The sequence below is a fragment of the Psammomys obesus genome, unplaced genomic scaffold, assembly GCF_907164565.1.
Source record: "Psammomys obesus unplaced genomic scaffold, mPsaObe1.curated_primary_1811, whole genome shotgun sequence".
Taxonomy (NCBI): Eukaryota; Metazoa; Chordata; class Mammalia; order Rodentia; family Muridae; genus Psammomys; species Psammomys obesus.
Window position 1 is genome coordinate 33,041,392 of NW_026587216.1, and position 27,435 is coordinate 33,068,826.

Below are 27,435 nucleotides of genomic sequence, written 5' to 3' on the forward strand. Positions count from 1 at the left end.
ACACCATCATCCTTGCGTCTATTCTTCCCACACTGTACTTTTGCTCCATTTCCCACTTCAGAACAAACCTGTGTCCGTTAGCACAGTTGACACTCCTCCCTCACTAGGCTTTCACAGCAGTTGCCTGCTGTTCCTATCTCATCTCCCCATTCACACTCACATATGAGGGTGCTCTGACTGTTCTAAGAGGGCACACCCTTTTGAGTGTTATAATAATGATTAATGCCACCACAACAGATCTGGTATAAAGGAGGTTTATGGTGGGAAGGGAGGCGCCCATGACAGAGAGAAAAGAGATACTGAGAGACAGAGAGAGACACATACAGAGAGAATAAGAAGCTAGGTGGGGTTCTTTTATCAGGCACACACCTGGCAGCCCACCTGGTGTGGCAGTGGCAGCAGATGACTTCAGAGCTTGCTAGGACCCTGAAGGGCAGCCAGTGGTTCCACCTGTACACTAACATTGTTTTTGTTTAATTAAAAAACAATGGCAAGGTGCTGGTGAGGTGGCTCAGAGGTTAAGAGCACTGGCTGTTCTTCCAAAGGTCCTGAGTTCAATTCCCAGCAACCACATGGTGGCCCACAACCATCTATAATAAGATCTGGTGTCCTCTTCTGCCCTGCAGGCACACATGCAGGCAGAACACTGTACAAATAATAAATTAATCTTAAAAAAGATAAAAAAAAAATGGCAAACTTAGGAAGGGGCGGGGAGGTAGGAATGAGGATATTCAGAAAGGTTGCTTCCTGCTGACTTGAGGGCAATGACATCTTTGGTGACCCTAAGAGAAGGAGGGTGTGGGGTGCTGCTGGCAAAGTCCTGTGAGAGCTGCCTGTTTTACTGCTTTCCCGGATGTAAGAACATCTGTGGCTAGGAAGGAAAATGTAGGTCCAGGTAACCCAGTCTGCAAGGTTAGACTGGAGAATCTATGGGTAGCTGCTTTGGTGCTGTCTTGGATGTAGGAAACACCTGGACTTGAAAGGATATTGGAACATATATATGGGCAGAAACTTTTGGACCCATGGCTTTAGTAACTGGGAAAGAAGAATCCCAAAACTAGGGAAGGGGATTCCACCCTCTGAAATAAGAAATACATGGGAAACTAAGGTTGTTGTTTGGCAATACTGATCTGGAGTCCATTTGACCTGAGAAGTGGATTCAGGTGGATTTCCTGTAGCTTACAAGAATCTTTTTCAAGTTTACAAAGAAGGTTTAAACACATTAGCATCACCTTTGTTTCTAATCTGCAGTGAAATACACACTGTAGAACAAGGCACTAGACACACATCTTTGTGTTAGGGTATAGTAGAGGGTTGGAAAATGATTTTGGCTTAACAGCATGAACACTTTTTTTTTTTTCCCCAAGACACGGTTTTTCTGTTTAGCTGTGGGTCCTATACTCGCTTTGTCCCTTTGTAGACCAGGCTGGCCTTAAACTCACAGAGATCCATTGGCCCCTGCCTCTGCAAGTACTGGGATTATAGGTATGTGCCACCATGCCCAGCCAGCATAGACACTCTTTAAGGCATGCTCAGAAAAGACAGAATCCTTCCATAAAGTAGACAGGGCAAAAGTTCACATCATCTTGATTTTCAGCCTCCACCCTGTGCTGCTTAGAAAAGAGGCTGAGTGAATAAATAACATCATAGACACTCAAAACAAGAGTGTCCATCATAATATTACCTGACAGTTCTGGAAGAGAGAAAAGGCAAACAATGGGTTCAAACAACAGTGAGTGAGGTGATCAAATCAGAGTTTGTATTTGTATGTCTTGTGGCCATATGAAGGCTCACTAGAGGATGGGCAGCCTACTGGCTACAATGCTGCAGATCAACTTGAGAACTCTGCAAATGGGTGAGAGGGTTGCACCCTTCATCCTAAAGGCCGTCTCTTATTTCTTTCTCCTTATAAATGTCATAAAAACACTTGGACCACTTACTGTCACACATCCTCAAAAAAGGGACCTTGTGGCTGACAAGGTGGCTCAGCAGTTAAGAACACTAGCTGCTTTTGCAGAGGATTCAGGCTCAATTCCCAGCATTCACATGATAGCTAACAACCATCTGTAACTCCAGTTCCAGGGGACCTGTCACCCTCTTCTGACCTTCATGGGTACTAGGCACACACATGGTGCACAGACAAACATGGAGGTAAAATGCTTATATTGATAGAAAAAAAAATAAAGGGAACGGATCCTGAGACTCTATAGAATAAGACCCAAATGGCCTAAATATGAGCCAGGTGATGGGGAAGTTTAAATTACCACACCATCCTGTAGCTCTACCTATTTTGTGTGTGTTTTTAATCAAGGAAAATAGTCTGAAGTGCCTTATATTCAAGTCTTCATGACCCTCTTCTGGGATAAGGAACTGAAAAACCAGAAGAGGACATATCTGATATCTTCGATGAGCCCCATTTGTTTCCAAATCCTCCTTCCCAAATGGAAAATACTGAACAGTGGGTCTCAGATATACCTTCCCTGACTCTACAGAGTTCCACCCCTCTCCTTACTTTTCTACTTACCCAAGTTACCAGAAAAAAAGGGTACTCAGACCTATGGGATATACAATAAATGGAACTTCTGTCATATGTCCACCACTATTCCCTCAATGCTCCACTTTAGCAGAAGTACACAGAAAGAGTTCATGTCCCTTATTCAATCATGGCCATTCAACAATGCAAGGAAGAAAGAAGGAAAAGAGCTTTGCTGAAAATACATCTTAACTTACATGTGGCTTTCAGACCTTAACTTTGGCTTATGATTTTACACGCTAGCATTTGCACTGGGTTCTACTTGCTATAACCCCTGGGAGGAAACAGAGGGGTTCTGTTTAATTCTGAGCAGAATAAATAACAGATAAACTATTTGCTTAAAAGCTTACTGGCTAGGGGGACAGAGAGATGGCTCAGTGGTTAAGAGCACTGGCTGCTCTTCCAGAGGTCCTGAGTTCAATTCCCAACATCCACATTGTGGCTCACAACCATCTATAATTATAGTTCCACGGGATCCAATGCCCTCTTCTAGTATGCAAATGTAGTGTACATGCAGGCAAATCTCCCACATACATAAATAAATCTTAAAATAGTTAATGGCTATTTGCCAGGGCGGTGTTAAGTTCTTCTAGACCAAAAACCCACTTCCTGAGACCCACACACCAGAAGGGATATAAGACGTAATAACGACAGGCTCATCACAGGAATGAAACTTGCATTAAACATGTTCATGACAAGATCAGAGAGATACTAAAAGGAGGAAAGAAAATCCCACCTTATTTTTCAACAGGCTGAAGCTTTCAGATTTACCAACATGGATCCCTCACCTCCCAAAGGAAAACATTTTGTGGCCACCATTTCATCAGCTGGACAGCCCTCAACATCTACAGAACTTCAGCAGGTACAGATGGAATCCCAAACCCCACAGACTCAGCTGTGAGACATTGATTTTTTAGAGTGAAGGAAAATGATAAGAAACAAGAAAAATGAGAAGGGATTCAGATGATTACACTTGTCCTTGTAGGAAGTATTGGCCAGGCCTATCCAAGGGAATCTCTGATAAAACTGAGATCAAAAAAGCCAGGCCTACTTCAAAAACAAAGACCCAGGCTACAAAGCACATGAACACTATTCCTTGCTCTCCCATTGCCATCTCTGATATCTAAGGATCCAGTTGCCTATCAAAGGTGATGTCTCTGTTCCAAGAAAATGAATGGGTCATCTTCAGACATGACTGTTACAGAATTGAAAACTCAAAGAGGCTGAGACAGTAAAAGATACATTTATAGATGCCTCAGTAGTTAACCTTATCTCCTTCTTTGACAGATGATTTACTTTGATGTACCATATGTTCATAAAAATTTTCATGTAATTATCAATGTGTCTATTACCTGAGACAAAACTTAATTCCCCCCAGAATCAAAACTTGTAGCCAGTTTTCACATTTCACATCTTTTATTGTGTTAAATTTTTTATGTCTAATTTAAAACATGTGGTGTGAGAATATCTTGAGGATGTATTAAAAGCCCTGATAAATGCACTTTTAAAAACGTTAAGTACTATTAATTTAAAAAAAAACTATTAAAATGGCATTTTGGTGTTTATTAAATATATTTCACAAAATCTTAAACATTTTTGTTTTGTTTTTCGAGACAGGATTTCTCTAGGTAGCCTTGGTTGTCCTTGATTTGCTCTGTGGACAAGCCTGACCTAGAACTCACACAGATCCATCTGCTTCTGCCTCCCAGGTGCTGCAATTAAACCATAAGATCTTAAAATGGTACTGGTTTACATAAAAGTTTTCATTGGAATCATAAACATTTCATCAAGCTATGAAGTTTAATGTAGAACACACTGAATTTGGTTAAAAAAAAATTCTTCCAAAACAGGTTTCAGATTTTTTTTTTTCCCCAAAATGGGGGTGGATGCACTAGGCATGGTGGTACACATCTTTAATTCCAGTACTTGGAAGGCCCAGGCAGGTATTTTTGAGTCTGAGGACAACCTGAACTATTTATTGAGTTCCAGCCCAGCCAGATGGTTTTCATGAGAAACATTCCCTATATGCTCAGGTATTTTAACACTTGGCATTGTTTTGGGTGGTAGTGCAGCTTGCTAGAAGTATGCTACTGGGGGCAGGGTTTACACCCTTGCCCCAGTTACAGTTGGCACTGCCGGCTTCAAGCTTGTGATGGAGCAACCTCCTGTTCCCACCACTGAGTGCCATACCTCCCTGCCATCTAAGGACTCTCCTTCTGAAACAAAATAAAATCTTCCATAGTTTGTTTTGGTTCTAGTGTTTTATCACAGAACAGAGAAACTAATACACAAATAGTGAGACTATCTCCTAAAATATTTTTTAAGAGGCAAGGGTCACAAAAACAAAAGGATATAAAACTCCTTTGCATTAAAAGAAAAAAAAAAGACCTAAATAATGTAAAATTTAAGATCTCTTTACTAGACGGGGGTGATAACTCACTTAGTAAACTGCTTATCATGTAAGGGCTTTGAGTTTAATCTCCAGAGCCCATGTTAAAAAACAAACAAAAAAGGCAGGTGTGGGTGTGTGCTTGGAATCCAGTGCCAAAAAGGAAGACAGAAGAATACCTAAGGTTTGTTGGCCAGCAAGACTGCTAAATCAGTAAGCACCGGGCCAGTGAGACATTCTATGTGAAAAATAAAAATGGCCTTAGGAACAGTACTGGCTCCTCTGGCTCCATGTGTGTTTACAAATGTGCACATACACACATAGGAACATGTCAACAAATTCCTTTTATTACATAATTGCTGTAAACTTCAATTTCAGGAATATTTTTTTTTCTTTTCCTTATTTAATCACTTTACAGCCCGATCCCAGCCCCCTCCTTTCTTTCCTCCCAGTCTCAACCTCACATCCGTCCCCCCACACCTTTTCTTTCTTCCCAGAGAAAGGTAGGCTCCCAAGGGGTACCAATCCACTCTGGCATATCAAGTCACACAGGACTAAATGCACCTTCTCCCACTGAGGCCAAACAAGGCTGCCCACCTAGGGAAAGGGATCCAAAGGCAGGCAACAGAGTCTGAGACAGCCCTCACTCCAATTGTTAGAGGACCCACCTTAAGAACATGTTGTACATCTGCTACATATGTGCAGGAAGGCTAGGTCCAGTCCATGCACTCACACAATTTTCAAAAAAGAGTAGTTTCAAGTATCTAGTGAAGGAATAAATACAGGCTAATTTTACCAGACTCTATCACTTACATACTTCTCTTGGAGGTCACCAGACCAGGTGACTCATTCAAGGCAACTTCCTGTGCTTTCATTTTGTCCAGTAGTTGGACACCAGTACAGAGGTGATTTGGAAAAACCCCCAAACTTGGAAATAATACTGCTGCACCATGTTGATTAATAAAATAATTCTAGGAGCTCCTACTATGTGACCAGGCATTTTCCTAGCTGCAAGATACAGAAAACAAATCTGTTCAGCTTTAAAAAGCTGCAGCTACTGGTTATTGGACAGTCTTGAGATTTCTTTCAGAGCTCTGGTTAGCATACATTAATTATTCTCTCATTACTATCTAGAAACTTGATAGCTCTCTGTGAGGTAGTACTTTCAAAGACAATTTCCAATGTGAGTGCTACTTTTATTTCGCCTTATCTACTGTTCAATTGTTAGTTCCCTACCACTGATTAGCCCATCACATTTCCAAGTGGGAAGTGTCTTTAGCCTTTTTCAGAGACAGGGTCTCATGCAGCCTAGACTCATGTAACGAAGGAATGAATTTCTGACCTGCTGCCTCTACCTCCTAAACGCTGGGATTAAAAGCATGCATCTCAATTCCTTTCAAATGACTGGTTTTCCTTAGCTAAATGAGGGTAGAAGGCAGAGGATATTTGATTAAAACTTCTCAAATGAAGCCAGGAATAATGGCACATACCTTTAAACCCAGCACTTGGGAGACAGAGATGGGCAGACCTTATGAGTTTGAGGCCAGCCTGGATTAGATAGTGAGTTCCAGGACAGCCAGAGCTAGAGTGAGACACTATCTTGAAGGAAAAGCAAAACACTTCTCAAGTGACAACTCTTTAATCAGTTTTTATTTTGGAATTAAAATCCCCAAATCACACTTTGAGTTTTCCTCTTTTACCCCCATCTTCCCTCTCCCTCTCTCTGAGGCAGGCTTTCTCTCCATAGCCTTTGGAGGCTTGGAACTTGCTGTGTAGACCAGACTGGTCTTAAACTATGACCGCTTGGTGCTGGGATTGAAGGCATAAATCATCACATCTGGTGTTTTGTTAATACTTCAAATACTTTTCATTTGTAAATTATATACAGATTCGGATGTTTGAGAATTTCTGTCATGGCCTAGCAAATTTTATAAATCCATGTTCACCAGCACTCTGAGAGGCAAGAAGGTCACTCACAGCTGTTACTTTTTCTTTGCATGAGGGTTATTTGCAAATGTATTTACTTGTCCAAATCACTTTCCCTGTGTTCACTCAAGTTACTGTGTCTGGGGAATAATTATAAAATAAAATGCACAAGAATGCATCCAATATTCTTGAAAAGAAAGTCACATGTGCCATTATGTGCACGTAAGATGAGCTCATATACCTGAGAACCACCACTCTCTTATGCCAGCAGGGGCTAGAGCAAAGAAAAATCATAAACTCTAACTACTATTTTATACCAGTTTTGACCTGAGTATGACCAAATTTACTTAGAACAGAACCTCAGAGTATTTCTAATAGATGGAGGAGGAAAGGAAGACAAAACTTTTAAATAAAGTTTCAACATCTAAATAAAATGATTAAAAAAAACCCAGTACATTTTAACAACAAAAAATTTATTCATTTACAAATTTTAAAATGGATCACTTAAAAGTGGGACTATTTTGTTAACCTTATTACTTTTAAACTAATTCTTTCAAAATGTACTTTATTTTTAAAGTGACAAACATTACCCACGGAGCACTCCTTTTTAACAGACATTGAAGTGTTTTCTATGGTATGTCAAATGATCTGCAGAGCAGAGCAGAGCAGAGTGCAAAGCTTGTGCAGTGGTCTTTTACACTGAAGTCTGAACAGATGCATAAGCACTTAAGTTGTAAGCTTTGCAACAGTGGCCTTCACTATACGCATTAGAAAATCTGTATCAAGAAAACTATGTGAAAACCACTGCTTATTACCATCAAAACATTAAACAAAATTAAAACTTAATTGTAAAATGTGTATTATAAAACTACTTGCTATAGCCTACATTTGAGTTGGCTCAACATCATCATGTAAGAAAAAGTCAGCACAAAAGATTCAGACTAAAGAAAATTTTTTTTCAACCTCCATATGCAAAGAGCACAGCTTAATGATTTACACAGTTCTTAGGCTTAATCCTTGGTCAGTAGGTTTCCAAGTGCAAGTCCAGTCATGTTGCCTCCAAGAACTTAACTAAGATGCTAACATTTTCTTCATAGCATGTCTTCCTAGGGGCAAATTCATCAGAAGTATACCTGTGAGGGGCTTTATGAAAAGCTTGGCAAGTTATGCAAAACAGTTCTGCAAAACTAAAATAGAGCACAAAGTCAAATAAAACCAAACTGATAGTAACCAAATCAGTTCCCAAAGTAAAATCTATTAAAAAATGGTAATATACATGTATAAGAAATACAAGAAATGATCACTGTGGTTAGTCACAGACGCAAGAGCTCTGAGGATCTGAGGCACGGATTATCATCAGCACGTTAATTAAGAGCCAAGTCATATGCTAGTTTAAATAGTGTGCACAATTTTGATAAGCTGGTCAAGTACTACTGGAATATATAGTGTATTTGGTAACTCTAAAATTTATATTATTCCTGTTTTTCTCCTTTAGCATTTTAGGTACATACCAATGAGAAAAGCAATTTGTCTTTATGCATTAACAGAGACTAACAGAATTTTTGTGTTCTAGATTGTAAAAAGTTAATATTTAATAAAATATAACATCACTTACAAAAAAAAAAAAAAAAAAAAACCCACAACACATTATATAATTATTCTATGGTCTCCTAGCAGATCTGAGACCACAGAAGGCATTTAAGAAAGAATGTTAGGTGAAAAACAGAGACAAACCCATGGGATGTGTATTGTTTACAAATCTCACTTGCAGGGAAAGAGTTGCCTGGTCTAATTTTAAAGCTAATTACAAAATCCATTTTTCTTAATGGTCCAGATACTTTGCCGATTCTTCCAACTCAACAGAACTGCAAAAACAAAAGAATTATCTTGTAAAAATTTTAAAATACAAGCAGTGGTGTATATTTTAACTTTATATACCTTATAAAAAAGCCATCTTTGGAAAAGATTAACATAGTAAAAACTCATTTTGACCCTTCATCATAGAATTATGAAGACCATATACGTAAGGAAAAATATATAAAGTTTTTAGTATTTTTTAAAAGTATTTCTCTTAGTGTTCCTTCATTAAAAAAATTAACAATTCTTATTAGCTTTCTACATTAAACTAAACTTTCTTAAATTCATTAGGTACCATACGGCATAGCCTGTTTGGTAAACCGCTTGTACTAAAACAAACTGTATTATACTCACTCATAGCGGAGAGATAAAACTATCCAGCACATATAACAGATCTCTGGACAAGTCAAGTTTGCTCAAGAGATTGGGAAAGAGGAGGATGACAAAGGGGAGCTCAGGTATTATATGCCTACTACATGAAGAAAGAATAGTTCAGTGAGGGTGACAGGCAAGGAAGTTCCAGTCACTGTGTGACTCCAAACACTCATCCCTCCTATGGGCATCACACATTACTAACATCCCCATCATTATTGATACTAAAAGTAAGCTTGGGGCACTAATTTTATATTTTGGTTTTGGAGCTTAAAAAAAAAAAAGAGTAAAAACTTAGGTCTTCACTGGCCTGTACCAAAATGGGATGGTCACCAGCAGTCAATTTTGAGTCAGGAGGGACATCTCTCCTTGCTTAACTGTTGATGAATTCTGGGACAGGAGCAATGGAAACTCCAATGGACGGTGGAAAACCTACAGTCACACAGACTATCCAGGTTAAACTCGTTGGGTCAGAAGATAAAGCAAAGCAAAACAAAATTATTGTGAAAAAGAGACTTGTAGGGAAGGGGACTGACAGTGAAAGGAGAAAGATGAGAAGCTAAGAGTGAGAATAACTGGAGTACATTATATACATGTGTGTAGTCAGCAAAGACCACATACAATACACAGACTAGAAAAACACTTAAAAATATATTATTTTAAAAAACCATAAACTTGCCTGTATGAGACAAATTCACAGATATATAGGCAAAATGAAGGTACCATGTCACAATTAAGCCCACTATAATTCCTAAAATAAACACTGATATCATAGAATTCTTTAAATTTTTCCAAGATCAAAACATATTAACATAAATAACATACATACAAAGCTTTTCTGGAAGAACAGGAGTAGAAATAGTTTAATAACTACAATATATGGAAATGTGTAAAAGCAATTTAATACTCTTTCCTGTGTTAAAACGTGTGGCTAAGATCAAGTTCTACGAGGTTACATATTAATATCTTAGTTGGCTTATAAAGAGACAGAAATTATACATATCCAAGGGGTGCCATACCTTCCACCGATTTCCACATTCATTACATACAACAAATGTTGTCATTGGTTCATCAGCACTACGAGTTTGCACCTGCAGCAAAATTAAATGAAATCTATTACTTTTTGAATTACCATTAAAAATAATCCAACCCATGTAAGAACACTGTACATATACAATAACTATAGTGATATCACCCTAAGATGTGTAAGAGTTTAAACAAATTCAAATACTCTATTGGTAAAAGCATATATCTCTAAACTTCATTTTTCTAAATCTTTCTGTTTGTCCTTCTTGTGTAATTTATCCAGGTGAGTAGGAAAAAAATAAAAAATAAAAAACAAACAAACAAAAAACTCTAAAAGTCACTCATTAAATTGTACTTCTTAGCTGGGCACTGTGGTGCATGCCTTTAATCCCTGCACTCAGGAGGCAGAGGCCAGCAGATCTCTGTGAATTTGAGGCCAGCCTGGTCTACAGAGTTCCAGGACAGCCAAAACTGTTACACAGAGAAACCTGTCTCCAAAATCCAAACAACAAAAACAAAACAGAAATGGTAAAGAAACATTCTAAGTAAGAGCTGAGGAGATAACTTGGCAGTTAAGAGCACTTGATACCCACATGTTACTTTACAACCACCTATAAATCCCGTTCCAGGGGACCGGACAGCTTCTTTTGATCTCCAACAGCATGGAGATGCATGTGTTGCATGACAACATTCAGGCAAAACACTCCATCATAAAACATAAAATTAGTAAGTTGAAAAGAACAAGAAGGAAACAGTCTAAAATAGTACAAGGCCTTCCAACCCCCCCCCCCCCCCCCCAATAAAGGTCCTTCTGGCCCTGTGAGATGAGCAGTGGGGAAAAGTGGTTGCCATTAATTGTAACAACCTGAGTTCATGGCCCAGGTACCCCATGGCAGGAGGAGACACTCAAATCCCAAAGCTGTCCTCTGGCAACACACACACACACCCCTCACTGAAAACCAAAAAAAAGTCCTGTTATTCTGTACACAATGGCAATACTACCTGGGCCCTTGAAGAGTATAAGGCAACTTTCTGATCTCCGGGATCATCTATTTGTAAGGCAGTTTAAACCTTAGTATCCATAGGCCATGTGAGAGAGTGGAGAACTTCCCTTAAACTATGATCCTACATACTCTGCTTATGAGCTGCTACAAACAACCTGACCATTGTAGTACATCTTGTAGTTTATATAAGTGTTGTAGTTTTTACAGTAAATATTTTCATGACCATATAACTATATCAACTCATCTTCACCAAGTTGGAATCTTCTAAAAAGCACTTTTTCACAAAAGAGGTCACATCTCTTCTAGAACAATATCAGGTTCTGTAATGACCTTTACTCTGAAACAGGAGTGAAACATTTTTAATGTGTCCATAAGGCCACAGTCAATCACAAACCTGTGTGTAAGTGCAGTTCTTCTTTTTACATTTGCCACACGTGAACAAGTCAGTCTGGGTCCCACCTGTCTTGGCCATCTGATGCTCCCTAATGGCTTCTTTGGTCAGGTTTTTCCTCATTTCTTTGAGCTCATCACTAGCCATTTCCTAGGGCAGAAATGGCAGTATCAATGAATTACAATATTGTTTATAACTACTCTATATCCTAATGCTTCCATGTTAACAAAGCTTAACACTAGTCAATAACTAAAGTAAAACCAGCTTGTAAAATCTTAAAAGCATGAAACTTAAAGAAGACTTAAATGGTTTAAATATATCACCACCCATGCCATCCTCAAAAGAAGCCAGGGACCTTTGGACAAACACCTGGAATTGTTTTCAGACAAGTATACAGGATATGCCAGAGTTTTTAATGCCCAAAAGAGTAGCATCAAGGAATGTGTGATGGTCTAAAACAGCTTCTTCAGTCACGGAAATAACTAATGTAAGGAAAAATCCCCACAGATAGAAGCCCCAAGTCCATGATAGTACTTAGTCAAGGGCATGAATACACAAAAGCAAACAGCTACCATTTTGATAATGGCTCAACTAAACAAAAATAATTTTAAGTTTATCCTTTCTTATCAAACCAATTGGGTAACCAACAACTTGAGTTTATGTGAGAAACTGCTTCTTTAAAAGAATCCTAGGTATAAAATGACATTTTGGAAATTGCTGTCTTGCAGTGGTTATCCTAGTCAAATAACACATGATCATCAGTGGATGAACTCATTGGATAAAAGATTAGTGGAGAATTTTACAACAGAAAAACTGATATTACCCAAAGCAACTGATAAAACTTAGCATGCTAAGAGAAAAATAGTAAGACACTATGTGCCTTCAACAGAACGCAAATGAAGCAAAATTCTTCATTTAGGAAAAGGGGATTTTTTTTCCAGTGCATGCCTTTAATCCCAACATTTGGGAGGCAGAGGGAAGCAGATTACTCTGAGTTCCAGGCCAGCTTAGTCTACAAATTGAGTCTAGAACAGCCAGTGCTACACACAAAGAAACCCTGTCTCAAAAAAAAACAAAAACAAACAAAAAAAAAAAAAACCAAGACAAACAAAAAAGGAAACTTGAGTATAATTGGTCAATATGGTAAGTCAAAGGGAGAGAAAACTTAAAAAATATGATCTCATGCAATATCCACAGAAATTCATAATGTGTGGAGAGAACTAGCTGAGCCTTCAACACAGCAGCACAACACAGGAAAAAGGCAGAGCAGAGGAGATGTAAGGAACAAAAGAGACTGCTTTAGATTAAAAAACACAAAGTTAGAATGTAGACTCTAGTTCCTCCAACAAAATAATGCTCAGGAATTGTGAATGAGCATCATATCATGGTGAGGGCAACATGTTAGCATTGTTGGACATGGTGATGACAATGCAGTTACACAAGGAAAATATGTATTTTAAATTATGTGCACACATATGAATATATAAAGTAGAGTTGAAAGGAAAAATGCCTGGGATTTGCTTGGCATAAATTCAAGAGAAAAGAAGGAAAAAGAAAAAAGTGTGATAAAAAAAGGACGATAAATTCTCAAAAGTAGTTAGAACTCAGGTGATAGATATATGGAATCTGATTGCCGTGTTCTCTGTTTTGTAGAAGTTGTACATATTTTAATAAATTTTTAACAAAATTTCTTAAAGGTAAACTTTATTAGCCATTTAAAAAGTCAATATTACTCTACTGGATGGTTAATAAAAATCAAGATTGTAGATACACTATAGCTAATGTGTGTAAGTAGCAGGCTATGACTCTACCCCATCATTCTCTCTATACAATTAAAAAAATAATCATTAAGATGACCAAGTTTAGTTTTTAATCATGATAAAAGCTTTGATGCAAAGTCTGTTCACAACTAAAAGATTCACAATTCATGTAAATTCACAAGACGAAGAGTTCCAGATCATTTAATATATCACACAAAGAACATCCTGACAGCTCAAGACGGAAAGAATAAACCAACAATGTCAATAAGATATTTATACTGCACTCATATACAGACTTGCTCACCTCTGCTGTCATTCTAGCAAACAGGTCAGGAGGAATATTCCCACACAGCACATTTTTCCTTAAATTTGGATTCTTTGCATCTTTAAGATTTGATATTCTACTTCGTACTCTGTTTTTATATTTCATGTCTGTATTTCTTATTTCTTGATATATAGGTACTTGGCCATTAAGGAAAAAGATTAAGTTCATAAAGATAAGAACATTTTTTTGTTCTGCCAAATTAATAATTCTTAAATTTTCTAAGCAATTCACAAAAATGGTTTCCAATTTAGATAAACTATAAGACCACACTTCTTTCAGATCCCTTCCTGTGTAATTGGTCACTAATGATAATCTTTATAACTGTGACTGTTTTTTGTTTTTTGTTTTAAATGCTTAGTGTCAGAAGCATGCATCAAATGACTTCAAAGAATAACTGGCACAACCCAAGTTAGCAAATGTATGAGAAACAGTTTTAAAATTATACAAGCTTTTAATTTGCTCAAGTCTGAATCCCACTAAAGATCTCTAATTTCTATGAGCATTACCACAGTTCCCTTGGAGGTCTTCTGAGACAGCACTGGAGGCTCGCTCATCTCATCTACCAGCTCAGTGACAAGATATTAAAACTGGCTCTTCTCCACAGTAGGTCAGGTCAAAACAGTGATCAAGGCCAGTTCCTCAAAAAGGACAGTCCCATCTTAAACTGTCACTTAGGCACTCCACATGCAAGACCTCTCTCAGTTTTTTCTATGGTGTCAGGTATAAACACATGTCCTGCCAGAACGAACAGGGGACTGTGAGTATTTAGCTAATGCCCTCCCACTGAACTATCTTTACATTTTCCCTGACATTTTACACAACTTAAATTCAGATGCTGAATTCCTAATCTGCAAAGGCAAAAAGACAAAATTATCATCAAATATATGCTGTTTAGTTTTGAATGACAGAGAAACAGGTGAAACAAATTAACACAAATATCCTTCTCCTTCCTAAGAAAGTATAGAATAAATCTCTGACTTGTATACTAGAATGAAAGAAACAATTAACCTCACAGATTACTAAACACAGCTATGGATGTGCACACAAAGGATATCTTCCTCAATCTGGGATCCCAGTTCCTCCTCATCAGCTCCAATAGCAACGTAGTCATCTAGAAACAAGAATGAGAAACTCGTTATTATAAAGCATAAGCAAACCACTCCTATTTCTTAAACCCTACTTGCCTCATACAAAGAACCACTGAGTTAAGATCTGGTATCTTACTACCCACTACTCCTTTTCTCTAGGACTGATCTAAGATCTGTGCCACAGTATTCTTGCATTGATGTCCTTTTCCCAAAGAAGAAATTCATATACTAGGCAATTTCTCATTTTGTAACACCATCAATTCTGGGTATTCAAACAGAAGGAAAGAACAGATACTAGGAAGAACTGTCTTGTCTCCTGCGACCCAGGCTTCAACACAGAGAAACTACTCATTTAATCTGCCAATCACATACATAGATATACTCAGAAGACTTCCACAATGCTCAAAAAGATATAAGGAATAAATAGAACTGCTAGATAGAAAAAGAAAAAAAAAACATACAAAGAGGAAATTAAAGAAAATTAAAGTAGAAAGGGTCAAGTAAAGAACAAAATTGGTCACCCTAGCTATGCATAAATCAGCATAACTGAAAAGAAAAAAATTTGTATGTCATATATCCTGCCAATCAATCTTACTTTTTAACTGATACACATATATATTTTGCACACTTTAAGGATAGCACATTATTTTTCACTGTATATGAAACCTTAAAGTCAAAACTTTACAAGTTAAGTCTAAGGATTAGTCCCTGAGTATTTTCCACATAAGTGTAAACTGTAAAATATATATTACTTTTCCAACTATAAAATGTAAAAAATAAATTATTAATATAAAATTTAAATACTGCATGTCACATGAACATTTAATAATTCGGTGCTGTTACCTCTCAACCTAAGATTAGGGTAAGGAGTTTACAGATTAAAGTTTGTGTAAGAGTTGCTGTGCACCCAGCTCTCCAGCACAGACAGAGCTGTGCGCCCCAGGGCACCAGAGACTGGGAATCACTGGGAGCAAGCCTATAGTCAACATCAAACTGAACTGAGAGGAACTTAAAGCAATCCCACTAAAATCAGGAATAAGACAAGGCTGCCCACTCTCTCTCTGTATCTCTTCAACATAGTTCTGGAAGTCCTTGCTAGAGCAATAAGACAGTTGAAGGAGATCAAGGGGATACAGATTGGAAAGGAAGAAGTCAAATTATCACTATTTGCAGATGATATGATAGTATATGTGAGTGACCCCAAAAACTCTACTAGGGAACTCCTACAGCTGATAAACACCTTCAGCAAAGTGGCTGGATACAAAATTAACTCATAAAAGTCAGTAGCCCTCCTGTATACAAAAGACAAAAGGGCTGAGAAAAAAATTAGGGAAACAACACCCTTCACAATAGCCACAAAGACATAAAGTACCTTGGTGTAACCCTAATCAAGCAAGTCAAAGACTTGTATGAAAAAAATTTCAAGTCTCTGAAGAAAGAATTAAAAGAAGATATCAGAAGATGGAAAGATCTCCTGTGCTCATTTAACATAGTAAAAATGGTCATCTTACCAAAAGCAATCTACAGATTCAATGCAATTCCCATCAAATTAGCAACACAATTCTTTACAGACCTGGAAAGAAAAATTCTCAACTTCATATGGAATAACAAGAAACCCAGAATTGCTAAAACAATCCTCTACAATAAAAGATCTTCTGCAGGTATCTCCATCCGTAATCTTAAGCTGTACTATAGAGCAACAGTTATAAAACTGCATGGTACTGGCATAGAAACAGATGGTGAATCAATGGAACCAAACAGAAGACCCAGAAGTAAACCCACACACTTATGGACACCTGATCTTTGACAAAGATGGCAAAACCATACAATGGAAAAAAGACAGCATCTTCAACAAGTGGTGCTGGTCTCATTGGATGTCTACATGTAGAAAAATGCAAATAGGTTCATACTTATCACCCTGCACAAAACTAAAGTCCAAGTGGATCAAAGACATTAAGATAAAACCAGACACACTAAACCTGTTAGAAGAAAAAGTAGGGAAGGGCCTTGAACTCATTGGCACAGGAGACAACTTCCTGAACAGAACACAACAGCACAGGCTCTAAGAGCAACAATCAATTAACAGGACCTCATGAAACTGAAAAGCTTCTGTAAATCAAAGGACACCGTCATCAAAACAAAACGACTGCCTACAGATTGGGAAAGAATCTTCACCAACCCTTTATCTGACAGAGGGCTAATATCCAGCATATATAAAGAACTAAAGAAGTTGAAAAGCAGCAAACCAAGTAATCCAATTAAAAAATGGGGAACAGAGCTAAACAGAGATTTCTCTGTAGAGGAATATCGAATGGCAGAGAAACACTTAAAGAAATGTTCAACATCATTAGCCATTAGGGAAATGCAAATCAAAATGACCCTGAGATTTCACCTTACACCCATCAGAATGGCCAAGATCAAAAATTCAAGTGACAACATATGCTGGAGAGGTTGTGGAGAAAGGAGAACCCTTCTCCACTGCTGGTGGGAACATAAACTTGTACAACCACTCTGGAAAGCAATCTGGCGCTTTCTCAGACAACTAGGAATAGCGCCTCCTCAAGATCCAGCCATACCACTCATAGGCATATATCCAAAAGAGGCTCAAGTACACAATAAGGACATTTGCTCAGTCATGTTTGTAGCAGCTTTATTTGTAATAGCCAGAAGCTGGAAACAGCCCAGATACCCCTCAACTGAAGAATGGATGCAGAAACTGTGGTACATCTACACAATGGAGTATTACTCAGCAATGAAAAATAAGGAAATCATGAAATTTGCAGGTAAATGGTGGGACCAGGAAAGGATCATCCTGAGTGAGCTGTCCCAGAAGCAGAAAGACACATACGGCATATACTCACTCATATAGACATATAACATAGGATAAACCTACTAAAATCTGTACATCTAAAGAAACTAATCAAGCGAGAGGACCCTGACTAAAACGCTCAATCCCCATCCTGAAAGGCAAAGAGGATGGACATCAGAAGAAAAAGAAAACAGGAAACAACCTTGGAACCTGCCACAGAGGGCCTCTGAAAGGCTCTGCCCTGCAGACTATCAAAGCAGATGCTGAGACTTATGGCCAACTGTTGGGCAGAGTGCATGGAATCTTATGAAAGAAGGAGGAAATAGTAAGATCTGGAGAGGACACGAATCCCACAAGGAGAGCAACAGAACCAGAGAATTTGAACAGGGGTCTTCCCAGAGACTCATACTCCAACCAAGTACAGGCATGGAAATAACCTAGAACCCCTGCACAGATGTAGCCCATGGCAGTGTCCAAGTGGGTTACACAGTAATGGGAAGAGGGACTGCCTCTGACATAATCTGCTTGGCCTGCTCTTTGATCACCTCCCCCTGAGGGGGGAGCAGCCTTACTAGGCCACAGAAGAGGACAATGCAGCCACTCCTGATGTGATCTGATAGACTAAGATCAGAACGAAGAAGAGGAGGACCTCCCCTATCAGTGGATTTGGGGAGAGGCATTCGTGAAGAAGAGGGAGGAAGGGAGGAACTGGGAGGGGAGGAGGAAGGGGCTTCTGGGAGGATACAAAGTGAATAAAGTGTAATTAATAAAAAAAAAGTTCCTTCTATAGAGGAGGAAATAGGAATATTAGACAACCTATAATAATATCCTAAGAATATACTGCAAGAGGAAATACATAGCAAAGGCTGTGAGTGTGCCTACAGTAAAAGAATAAAAATAAATAAATAAAGTTTGTGTAAGAAAAGCTTAAATTAGCATGAATCAGAGAAAGTTATCAGCTCCCTAGAAGGCTCTGCTTGTTGGGTCCTAGTGCTGCGTTCTTCTTCCCACTGGCCTCTAAACACTGCTACTATCAATAAACTGCTAAGCTGAGACATCAGTAGGATGATTCCTACAAAACAAAAGCACAACGGTGGACATGATACAGGGATGCAAAAGGCTAAAGAACAAGCAAACATTAAACTTACCTCCTGTCCGGAGAGCTGCAGCAAGCATCTCCCTACACTTTAACCGCACAGAATCAGAAGTGCTTGGTGCCCGGGGAAAAGATGAAACATAAGTATCTCGAGCATTTGTCTCATCCTTTCTGCTGCTTACATTGCCGCTGGAACTACTACAATACACAACATAACACACACACAGACCAGAAAATATTCAGGAAAACCTTCTTAATAGTATTGTCATTACTCTCTAAAAATATTTGGGGTCTAAGTGAGACAGTATTTCAATCTCTAACATATAACAAAAATGTTGCCTGCATATAGTCTAAAAGTTTTTAAAAGTTTGAATGCAATCGATAAATCCGTCTTAAAAAATTAAAAAGCAAATATTCTGCCTTGATTTTCCTTTTAGACATTAAGCAGAAACAAAAAAAAATTTTTTTTTTTGAGATGGGGTCTCACTATATAGCTCAGGCTAATCTGAAACTCTAACTCTCTAACCCCTCAAACTCAGAAGTCTTCCTACCTCTGCCTCTTGAGTGCTAGGATTAAAGTGAGCACCGCCACATGCCAGCCGTACACTATTTCTAACAGAAAAAAATTACACACACAATATTAGAGCTTAGCATAGTATATAAAAAGCAAGGATTTTGGCTTAAAGAAAGTGATGAGGGGATATGGTCAGAGACACAAGGCAGCTTGCAGGCAAACTAGAAAGAGAAATTGTGCAAAACCTCTATTCTAGTTAAATAAGATTCTAATGAAACTCTCTTTAAGACAAGAACAGGTGTAGTAAGTTTCAGAATTATAAAAGGATTCCTTCCTTGAAATAATAGCTTAATCTGAATAGTTTTATAATTTTCTACTCAACTCCAAAATTTTAATTTCATCTGATTAATTTCTACTGGACATTCACCAAAACAAGTTCTTTTCGAAATGCTTCTGTCACGTTTTGTCCCATTAGTAGTATCTATCACAAATCCTGTTTGTGCCCTCCTGCTGTGTTTGCTGTTAAGAATACACTTCCTTCCCTTCTCTCTAGGACAAGCTACTATTAAACATCAGAACAAGTCACAATTGGCAGGACAGTCATCTGTGCCATCCAACTTCAGTCAGTTTTTCAGGGGCCATCTCTTATGACTCACTTTACTTAGAAAATACTGTTTAAACAGAGGTTTGCACATAGCTTTTCACCCAATCTTTTCTGCAACACTAAGTTTCCCCAAAGGAAGGTCTAGGATTTAATCCTATATGTTATTTTCAAGCTGTAGCATGGCACCTGTAAGTAATAAATAAAAAAGAAATTGTTTATTTTTGAGATGGTCTCATACAGCCCAGGCTGGCTTTGACTCTCTATGTAAGCTAAGAATAACCTTAAATTTCTGATCCTTCTGCCTCTACCTCCCAAATACCAGGATCAGAGATATGTGCCACCATGCCCCATTTTATGGGTTTCTAAGAATTGAATCCAGGGCTTTTGCACATGCTCAGCAAGCACTATACTAATTGAACTACACCTCTAGCCACCAACCAATATTAAAAACAAAACTTCTCAAATATTTTAAAGGTTTTCACTTCTTTGCTTATGGCCAGTACTTAGCCAAAACATTGCAAACTGCTTATGTGGACTAAGGGAATCTAGTTTCACTATTACCAACCCCACCTCTTAAAATGTGATGCCTAGGTCTGATCCATTTAAATTAAAAGTTTCTCAAATTCTTGCACCAAAATATAACACCTTGTTCAACTCCAAATCACTCAGAACTGACCTTCCTTTATATTATACCTCAGACTTGTCTGGACAGTCCTTTGTTTCCTCCTGTGTCCTATATTTGGACAGATACTAGAATCTAGCAGATAGATACTCCACCTAAACTTCAAGTACTAATAAAAATACACTAAAAATTCATTTTCTTCTAACTGGCTCAGTTTGGGAAGAAAAGTGCTCAAAAAGCAAATGATTTCCAGCACCAACCCCTAATCACTACCTTTACTTTTAGATCCCTTATTGCTAGTCCTAACATCTTATTCAAACTCAAGTACGATATAAATAATCTCACTTTATGTAGACTTCCATTTTTCTTTTAAAATTCTAAAATATCTTATTAAAATTATTTAAGTTAGCTATACATGTACACTAAATACATGTATTTAGTCAGTTCCATCTGACTAAATAGTAGAAAGAGGAGTGCCAGGTCTCTTTCAGCAGACCAGGAACAAAGGATGGAACAGGTAAACTACTTAGTTATCCTGGCTCTTTGTTTTTGTTAACTTGACACAAACTCGAGTTACCTGGTAAGATAAACCACAACTGAGAAAATATCTCTATTAGATTGCTTATAGATCATTCTGTATTTTTTTTTTTTAATTAATAAATGATGTAGGAGGGTCCCATTCACTGTGGATGGTGTCACTATTGGGTAGGTGGTCCTGGGTTGTATAAAAGAGCAGCAAGCCATAGGGAGCAAGCAGGTAAGCAGCATTCCTCCACGGATCCTGCTTTGGTTTCCCCCAACGTCCTGAGATACATACAATTTTGTTCATGGTCTTGGTTTCTTTTTTTTTTTTTTTTTCCCTTGAAGACAGGGTTTCTCTGTGTAGCCCTGTCCTCAAACTCAGAGGGCTCTGCCTCCCAAGTGCTGGGATTAAAGGTGTGTGACACCACTGCCGGGCTTTTATCATAGGAATAGAAACCCTAAGACAGCAACCTCAGCAGAAATTAATTTACATAAAGTGAGCTACCTTTCTTCTCTTGCTTCAGGACTATTCTGTGATGAAATTGCAGGCTCTTTTTTCTTTTCTTCAGAGTCTTTATCAGTTGATGGTCCATCTGAAAAATTTATCAAATTCCTAAACAGTCTATTTTTTTTTAAAAACGAACACAAAGTGCTATACATTAATAGCCTAAACTCTCTAAATAAATAAATTAATAAGCCCCAAAGAAGATCATTAAAATCTGCATATAAATATAAGAAAGCTATTATATTAGCATACTGGGCATTTTTCACAACAGCCATACAATTAACACTCCTAAATTGTCACTTGGAATGAAACAGAAATTCATATGTCAATGGCGCCTGAAAGTTTAAAGGAAATTATACAAAGGAAAGAGTGTGAATGAATGTAAGCATGGCCATTCTGAAAAATGAGAGCCTAGTACAAAGATCAATAGCATCTGAGTGATTTTATAATAAATTAAAAGCTTTAAAGTGCTACTTAAAGCAAGTTAAATTATTTCTGGGAAGAGTGAATGAAGAGCATCTTCATAGAGACCACTCAAGCATCAGTATGGTCTATTCAGCAACTCATCTAACTTAATGATTTATCAATAGAACAGCAGTGGTTCTCAACCTGTGGGTCACATATACTGCATATCAGATATTTACATAATAGTTTATATAGCAGTAGCAAAATTACAGGTATGAAGTAGCAATGCAATAATTTTGTGGTTGGGAGGTCACCACAACATGAGGGACTGCAATAAAGGGTCAGAGCAGGGTCACAGCATTAGGAAAGTTAAGAATCACTGAGAGGAAAGCAATTGAACACTGTGAACACATGTAACATGAGTCAAAGAAATTATCTTTGCATTGACAAGAAGCATTCATTCATCCTTTGCCAGTCAAAACTGGCCCCACGCTAGATTTAGAAAATATTTAGGTCTATTGGAGAAATTATTTCACTTACCTATACTTTGTTCTGTCTATATAAATAAACATTCATCTCACTCTGCATAAAACACTGAAGAACATATATTCAACTGGTTATGAAGATCACCTAGACAACTTTTAAACACAATCTCATGCCATGCTTCAGTCCAAATTCATTCCATCTAAATCTCTAGTAATGAAGCATAAGCATGATAATTGCTAAAATTCCACAGACAATCCTTACACAGCCTGGATCATTAGCATGGCTAAAGAAAGGTCTATAATGCAACTGTACAATTTCATTTCAAGTATAATTTTATCAACCTGAAATACAATTCAAGCCCTCTATACATGAACGTATTCTTTAGTTTTTTACATATTAATTACATCACACTTTGTTATTTTCAATTATTTTCCTCAAAAGCCTGAAAAACTGCACCTTTATAATCCCAACATTCAGGAGGCAGAGGCAGGAGGATTGCAAATTTGAGGCTAGTCTGGGATACATCGTGAGTCCTTGTCTCCTAACCATAAGGCAAGGGGGAAAAAAGCCCCAGAGTCTTAGTATTGTGAATTAGAAAGCCAGTATTAATAATGACATAGGAGTGGGGTTAGGAGCACACCCAGCATTTGGATGCAGAGGCAGGCAAATCTCTAAGTTTGACAGCCTAGTTCATAGTCTCCAGGCCAGTGAGGACTAGAGTAATAACTTGACTCAAACAAAACGTGACTTAAGGTGAGTCAGAAACAGACCCACAAACATTCCTACTAGTATTTAATGGGGCTTAATGGCAGAACTCTTGCTTAGTATAGTCAAGGCCATGGGTTGATGTCTATTCCTTGGGGTGGGGGCATTCCTACTATTCAATATAGTATTGTAGGCAATAGAGCACAGCTGGCAGAGAAGGGAGTACTTAGACCTCCTATAGTAAGGCTCAAGCCCAACTTTTTACCACTGACCCAACTTGTCCAAGATATTTAAACTGGTCAGTGCTTTAATTGCCTCCACCAGGAGTTCATTAATAGCACCTAAAACAGTGGATTATACTGAAGCTTAACTGCACGGATGCATGTCAATGGTTGACATATCCAAAGTACTAAAAAATGTGCTACCTACTAGCAATAGCACTAAATCTTTAAACCAAATTAAGGATCTTTAAAAAACAATTTTAAACAGAAACTCATCGGGATGGAACAGCCAAAAAGTTAAAAGCAACAATAACAAAGCTAACAAAAGCCAATTGATAAAATCACTGCATGCCCACTGACTGGACTACACTGAAGCCAATTAAATGACAATTACAATGAAAAATAAAACAGTATTTTCATATATAAAAATGACAACACAAATAAGTACACATATAGAACCTGGTAGCCAGCCATACCCAGTAGGGGCTAGAAAAACTGATGGGCCCTGTCCTGTTTAGTCTTTTGTCAAATGGACACAAGCTAGAGTTATGTGGGAAAAAGAACCTCTGTAAAGAAAATGCCTTTACTGACTGCCTGTAAGCTGGTCTGTGGGGACATTTTCTTGACTGACTGACATGGCCTCCCACATGCCAGCCCACTTGAGGTCACCGGCCCAGCCCACAGTAGGTGGTGTCACTCCTAGGTAGGTGGTTCTGGATGCATAAGAAAGTAGGCTTAGCAAAACCATGAAGAGCAAGCCTGAAAGCAGCATTCCTCCACAGCCTCTGAAAGCTTTAGTTCTTGCCTCCAGATTGCTGCTTAAGATCCTGCCCTGACTTTTTCCTTCATGATAGATTATGATCAGAATGTGTAAAACAAACAAATCTTTTCCTCGACAAGTTGCTTTTTGGTCAAAGTATTTTACCACAACAATAGAAACCAAACTAGGACAAGCCCAATATATACTATAGATACAGAATGTTGGTAAGTGATCAAACGCATTGAAGAGTGCTAACCAAGAAACCAGCCTAAGCCAAAGTTGGAATAATGTAAATACATATGAATAGTAGTAGACTGCAGCCCATCATACAGATTAAGAATCTACGAAAGACAATGTTTTCTTTTAGCTTAGTGATGATTTGAAGGGTAAAGAAATAAAAACTTTGTAATCATCACTATAAAGACTGGGAAAAAATAATAAATACTAAATTTGGGGGGACATGATCTAATAAAATGTAAGACAGATTCAGGGTCTTTCACAGAGTAACTGTTATAAGAACAATAAAATACATACTTTGCCTGGGTATGAGACTTAAGACTCTAATATACTTAAGTAATATTCCAACTATGGATGTTCAGCCTGATTTAACCCTGAGAAGCAGTAGGAAAACCAGAAAAAAAAAAAAAAAAAAAAAAAAAAAAAAAAAAAAAAAAAGCCCAGACAAATGACTGATTTGCCTATTTAACATACCAAAGTGGACCAGGGTGTCAGGTCCTCTTTGCATCCCTTAGTCCCTACTTGTAACAGGGCCCTCCTGGCTGACACAACCCACCTCCTATCTTAAATTCTCCAGCCCAAGAGCTGGGCTGCCCTTCCCAACATTAATTCAGCCATTTTGGTCACTTCTCTTTTGGGCTTCCTGACTGCTGCACCTGGTTCCCCTCTCTCTTCTGCACATATGGTTCATGGTGACTACTCTGGACTCTCCCAGATACCTCTGCGGATGTCTCTCCTCTATCTACAATAAACTTTCTCCTCCAGCACACATAGAAGCAGTCATGTCTAATTTCTTTTTTCATTCATCAGGTGCTGAAACCAGGGAGTGCCATAAATGAGACAGTACTTCTAACTATGCTGCTGACCTGAATCTCCTAATATATGTTGGGACCATTTGTTTGTTTCTGCTCGCTTCTGCTACCCACAAAATTTGATGCCAAATTCCAGAATCCAATTATTTTTACTTTTCTTGGTTTTTCAGACAGGGTTTCTGTGTAGCCTTGGCTGTCCTGGAACTCACTCTGTAGACCAGGCTAGTCTTGACTCAAAGATCTGCTTGCTTCTGCCTCCTGAGTGCTGAGATTAAAGGTATATGCCGGCTAGAGACCAGTTCTTAAGCTACTGCTTCCCTCTACCTGCTTTCTAAACTCTGGCCTGCTATGGCCTCCATGTGGGCACCAAAGTGTTCCATTGGTTCCTGCAGCCTACTACACCTCTAGCCTGCATGCCTGTCATCCTAGTACTTGAGAGGCAGAGATAGGACAATCAGGAGTTTAAGGTTATCATTTGATACTTCCAGTTCAAGGTTAGCCTGGATTACATGAAACTTTACCAGAAGAAAAAAAGAAAAGAGAGAAAAGAAAGGAAGGAAGGAAGGGAGGGAGGGAGGGAGGGAGGAAAGGAGGGATGGAGGGAGGGTGGGAGGGAGGAAGGGAGGGAAGAAGGGAGGGAGGGAAGAAGTCTATTATATTCTCCAAAATGTCATTACAGAAGAAAAATTAAAGACTTACAGAATTGTTAAGATTAAAAAACTAAACACGATTATGGACTAGATAGTAGAAGAGGTCAAAAACTTCAAAAGAGCATTATTCTGTGTCCAACTTTGCTTCTCTGTTGCTGTAATAAAACACTGGCCAAAAGCAACTTGGGTAGGAAAGGGTTTATTTGGCTTACCATCTTGAGTAGGTAAGTTACTGTCTTGGCTGAGGGAAGCCAAGGCAGATCAAGCAAGGCAGGAAGAGACCAGAATGAAGCTGAGACTCTAGAGGAATACTGCTTTCTGGCTTGCTCTTCATGGCTATTTGCTTTCTTTTATAACCCTGATCATCTGTTCAGTGGTGTCACCACCCACAGTGGATTAGGCCCTCCTACATTAATTATTAATCAAGAAAATGTTCCACACATTTGCATACAGGTCAATCTAATGGTGGCAGTTTCTCAGTTGAGGTTCCCTCTTAGATAGCCCTAGGTTGTATCAAGTAAACAAATAATGTAAAAGTACATAGGGATAGCAGCAAACTAGAGCATGGACTGTAAGTTAAAGGATTTCATTAATGTTTGCTTTCCTTTTATTACAATTTCATAAGACTTGTGCTGTAAATGCCAGCACATGCCTATAATTCTAGACACTCTGGAGTATGAGGCAGCATCTCAGGTCCCAGGACAGCTTATACAACAAAGTGGGAGCCTATCTCAAATAAATGAAGGAAGCTAAGACAGAAAAAGAAAAGCTTGTTCTGAGGAGATGTACACCTACGTATTAATAAATAAAATGACATTTAATCTACTCTCAAATTATTTACTTAAAAAACGATTAAATATGAAAAATAATAAAAGCTGACTTGGACAGAGTAAATATGAGCAGTCTTCATTTTAAAATGTATAGTTACAAGTTATTTTAAAATCACTTCAGAGAGCATATACAACCTTTCCCTTGGAGAAAACTATGAAAGAGCTTATCTACAGAGACCACTGAGTTTATTAGCCTACAACTTAAAAGCAAATTAAACTATGCCCCTCATCCTTATTACAAAGCACTAATTTTACTAAGTCTGGATTCACAGACAAAAAAATGAACAAGCCAGGACATAATAAATATATGTAAGCAATGATAAGTTTTACCTAATAATTTTTTCCAGGACTTGATGAGAGATTTGGCTAAAGATGTGACTTCTTCATCTGTACTCTGCTTGCGAATAGCATTGACAGACATTCCAATTCTTGTGGACTGCAGGGCAACAACAACAAAGTGTCCATCAATGCTGTTTCAAATAACTTATTAACCACTCTTCTTTTTCAAACTTCTCTTTCTACTTCGGACTTAAAAACTTACATTATTCACATTGTGATGAAAGTGCACATTACAAACCTGAAGTACGTATGTCTTCAGATCAAGCACTGAATTCACCGATGATTCATTACTGAGATCAACAACTTTTAATGTGGCATAAAGGCCAAAGGAGAACTGAAATCAGTCTTTCAGAGAGAAAACGAAAGTGATGTGTAAAATGTACTTGCACAGTAGGTACTCACGACCATCATCCCGCATGCCTTTGTTTGCACTATACTCTTCTACAAAGATTACCTCAAAGCACTGCCTGTAACTTATAACAAAGCTATCCAGACAAAAACTACCAACTAAAGAAGATTAAAAAGAACCTTTATTTTTGATCCTATATAAGCAGAATATAATCAGATATTAAAATGGACTTCATAGAATACAGATAAAATTTAACAAGCAGCAATATTATATACTAGAATAACTAGGTATATAAATC

At 38.0% G+C, this 27,435-nt stretch overlaps 1 protein-coding gene across 1 annotated transcript in view; it reads right to left on the reverse strand.

Moving 5' to 3' along the window:
* Positions 1 to 7,300: 7,300 nt before the first annotated feature.
* The window catches only part of Tcea1 (transcription elongation factor A1), a 35,147-nt gene continuing 15,012 nt past the window's right edge, over positions 7,301 to 27,435 (reverse strand). Inside the window, exons 3-10 of the mRNA XM_055603272.1 lie at positions 26,780 to 26,885; positions 21,344 to 21,431; positions 18,629 to 18,774; positions 14,638 to 14,694; positions 13,563 to 13,717; positions 11,502 to 11,648; positions 10,097 to 10,168; positions 7,301 to 8,713 (exon numbers count right to left, since the gene is read on the reverse strand). Coding sequence (XP_055459247.1) covers positions 8,705 to 8,713; positions 10,097 to 10,168; positions 11,502 to 11,648; positions 13,563 to 13,717; positions 14,638 to 14,694; positions 18,629 to 18,774; positions 21,344 to 21,431; positions 26,780 to 26,885 — 780 coding nt within the window. The 3' untranslated portion in view covers positions 7,301 to 8,704. The remainder of the gene's footprint in view (positions 8,714 to 10,096; positions 10,169 to 11,501; positions 11,649 to 13,562; positions 13,718 to 14,637; positions 14,695 to 18,628; positions 18,775 to 21,343; positions 21,432 to 26,779; positions 26,886 to 27,435) is intronic.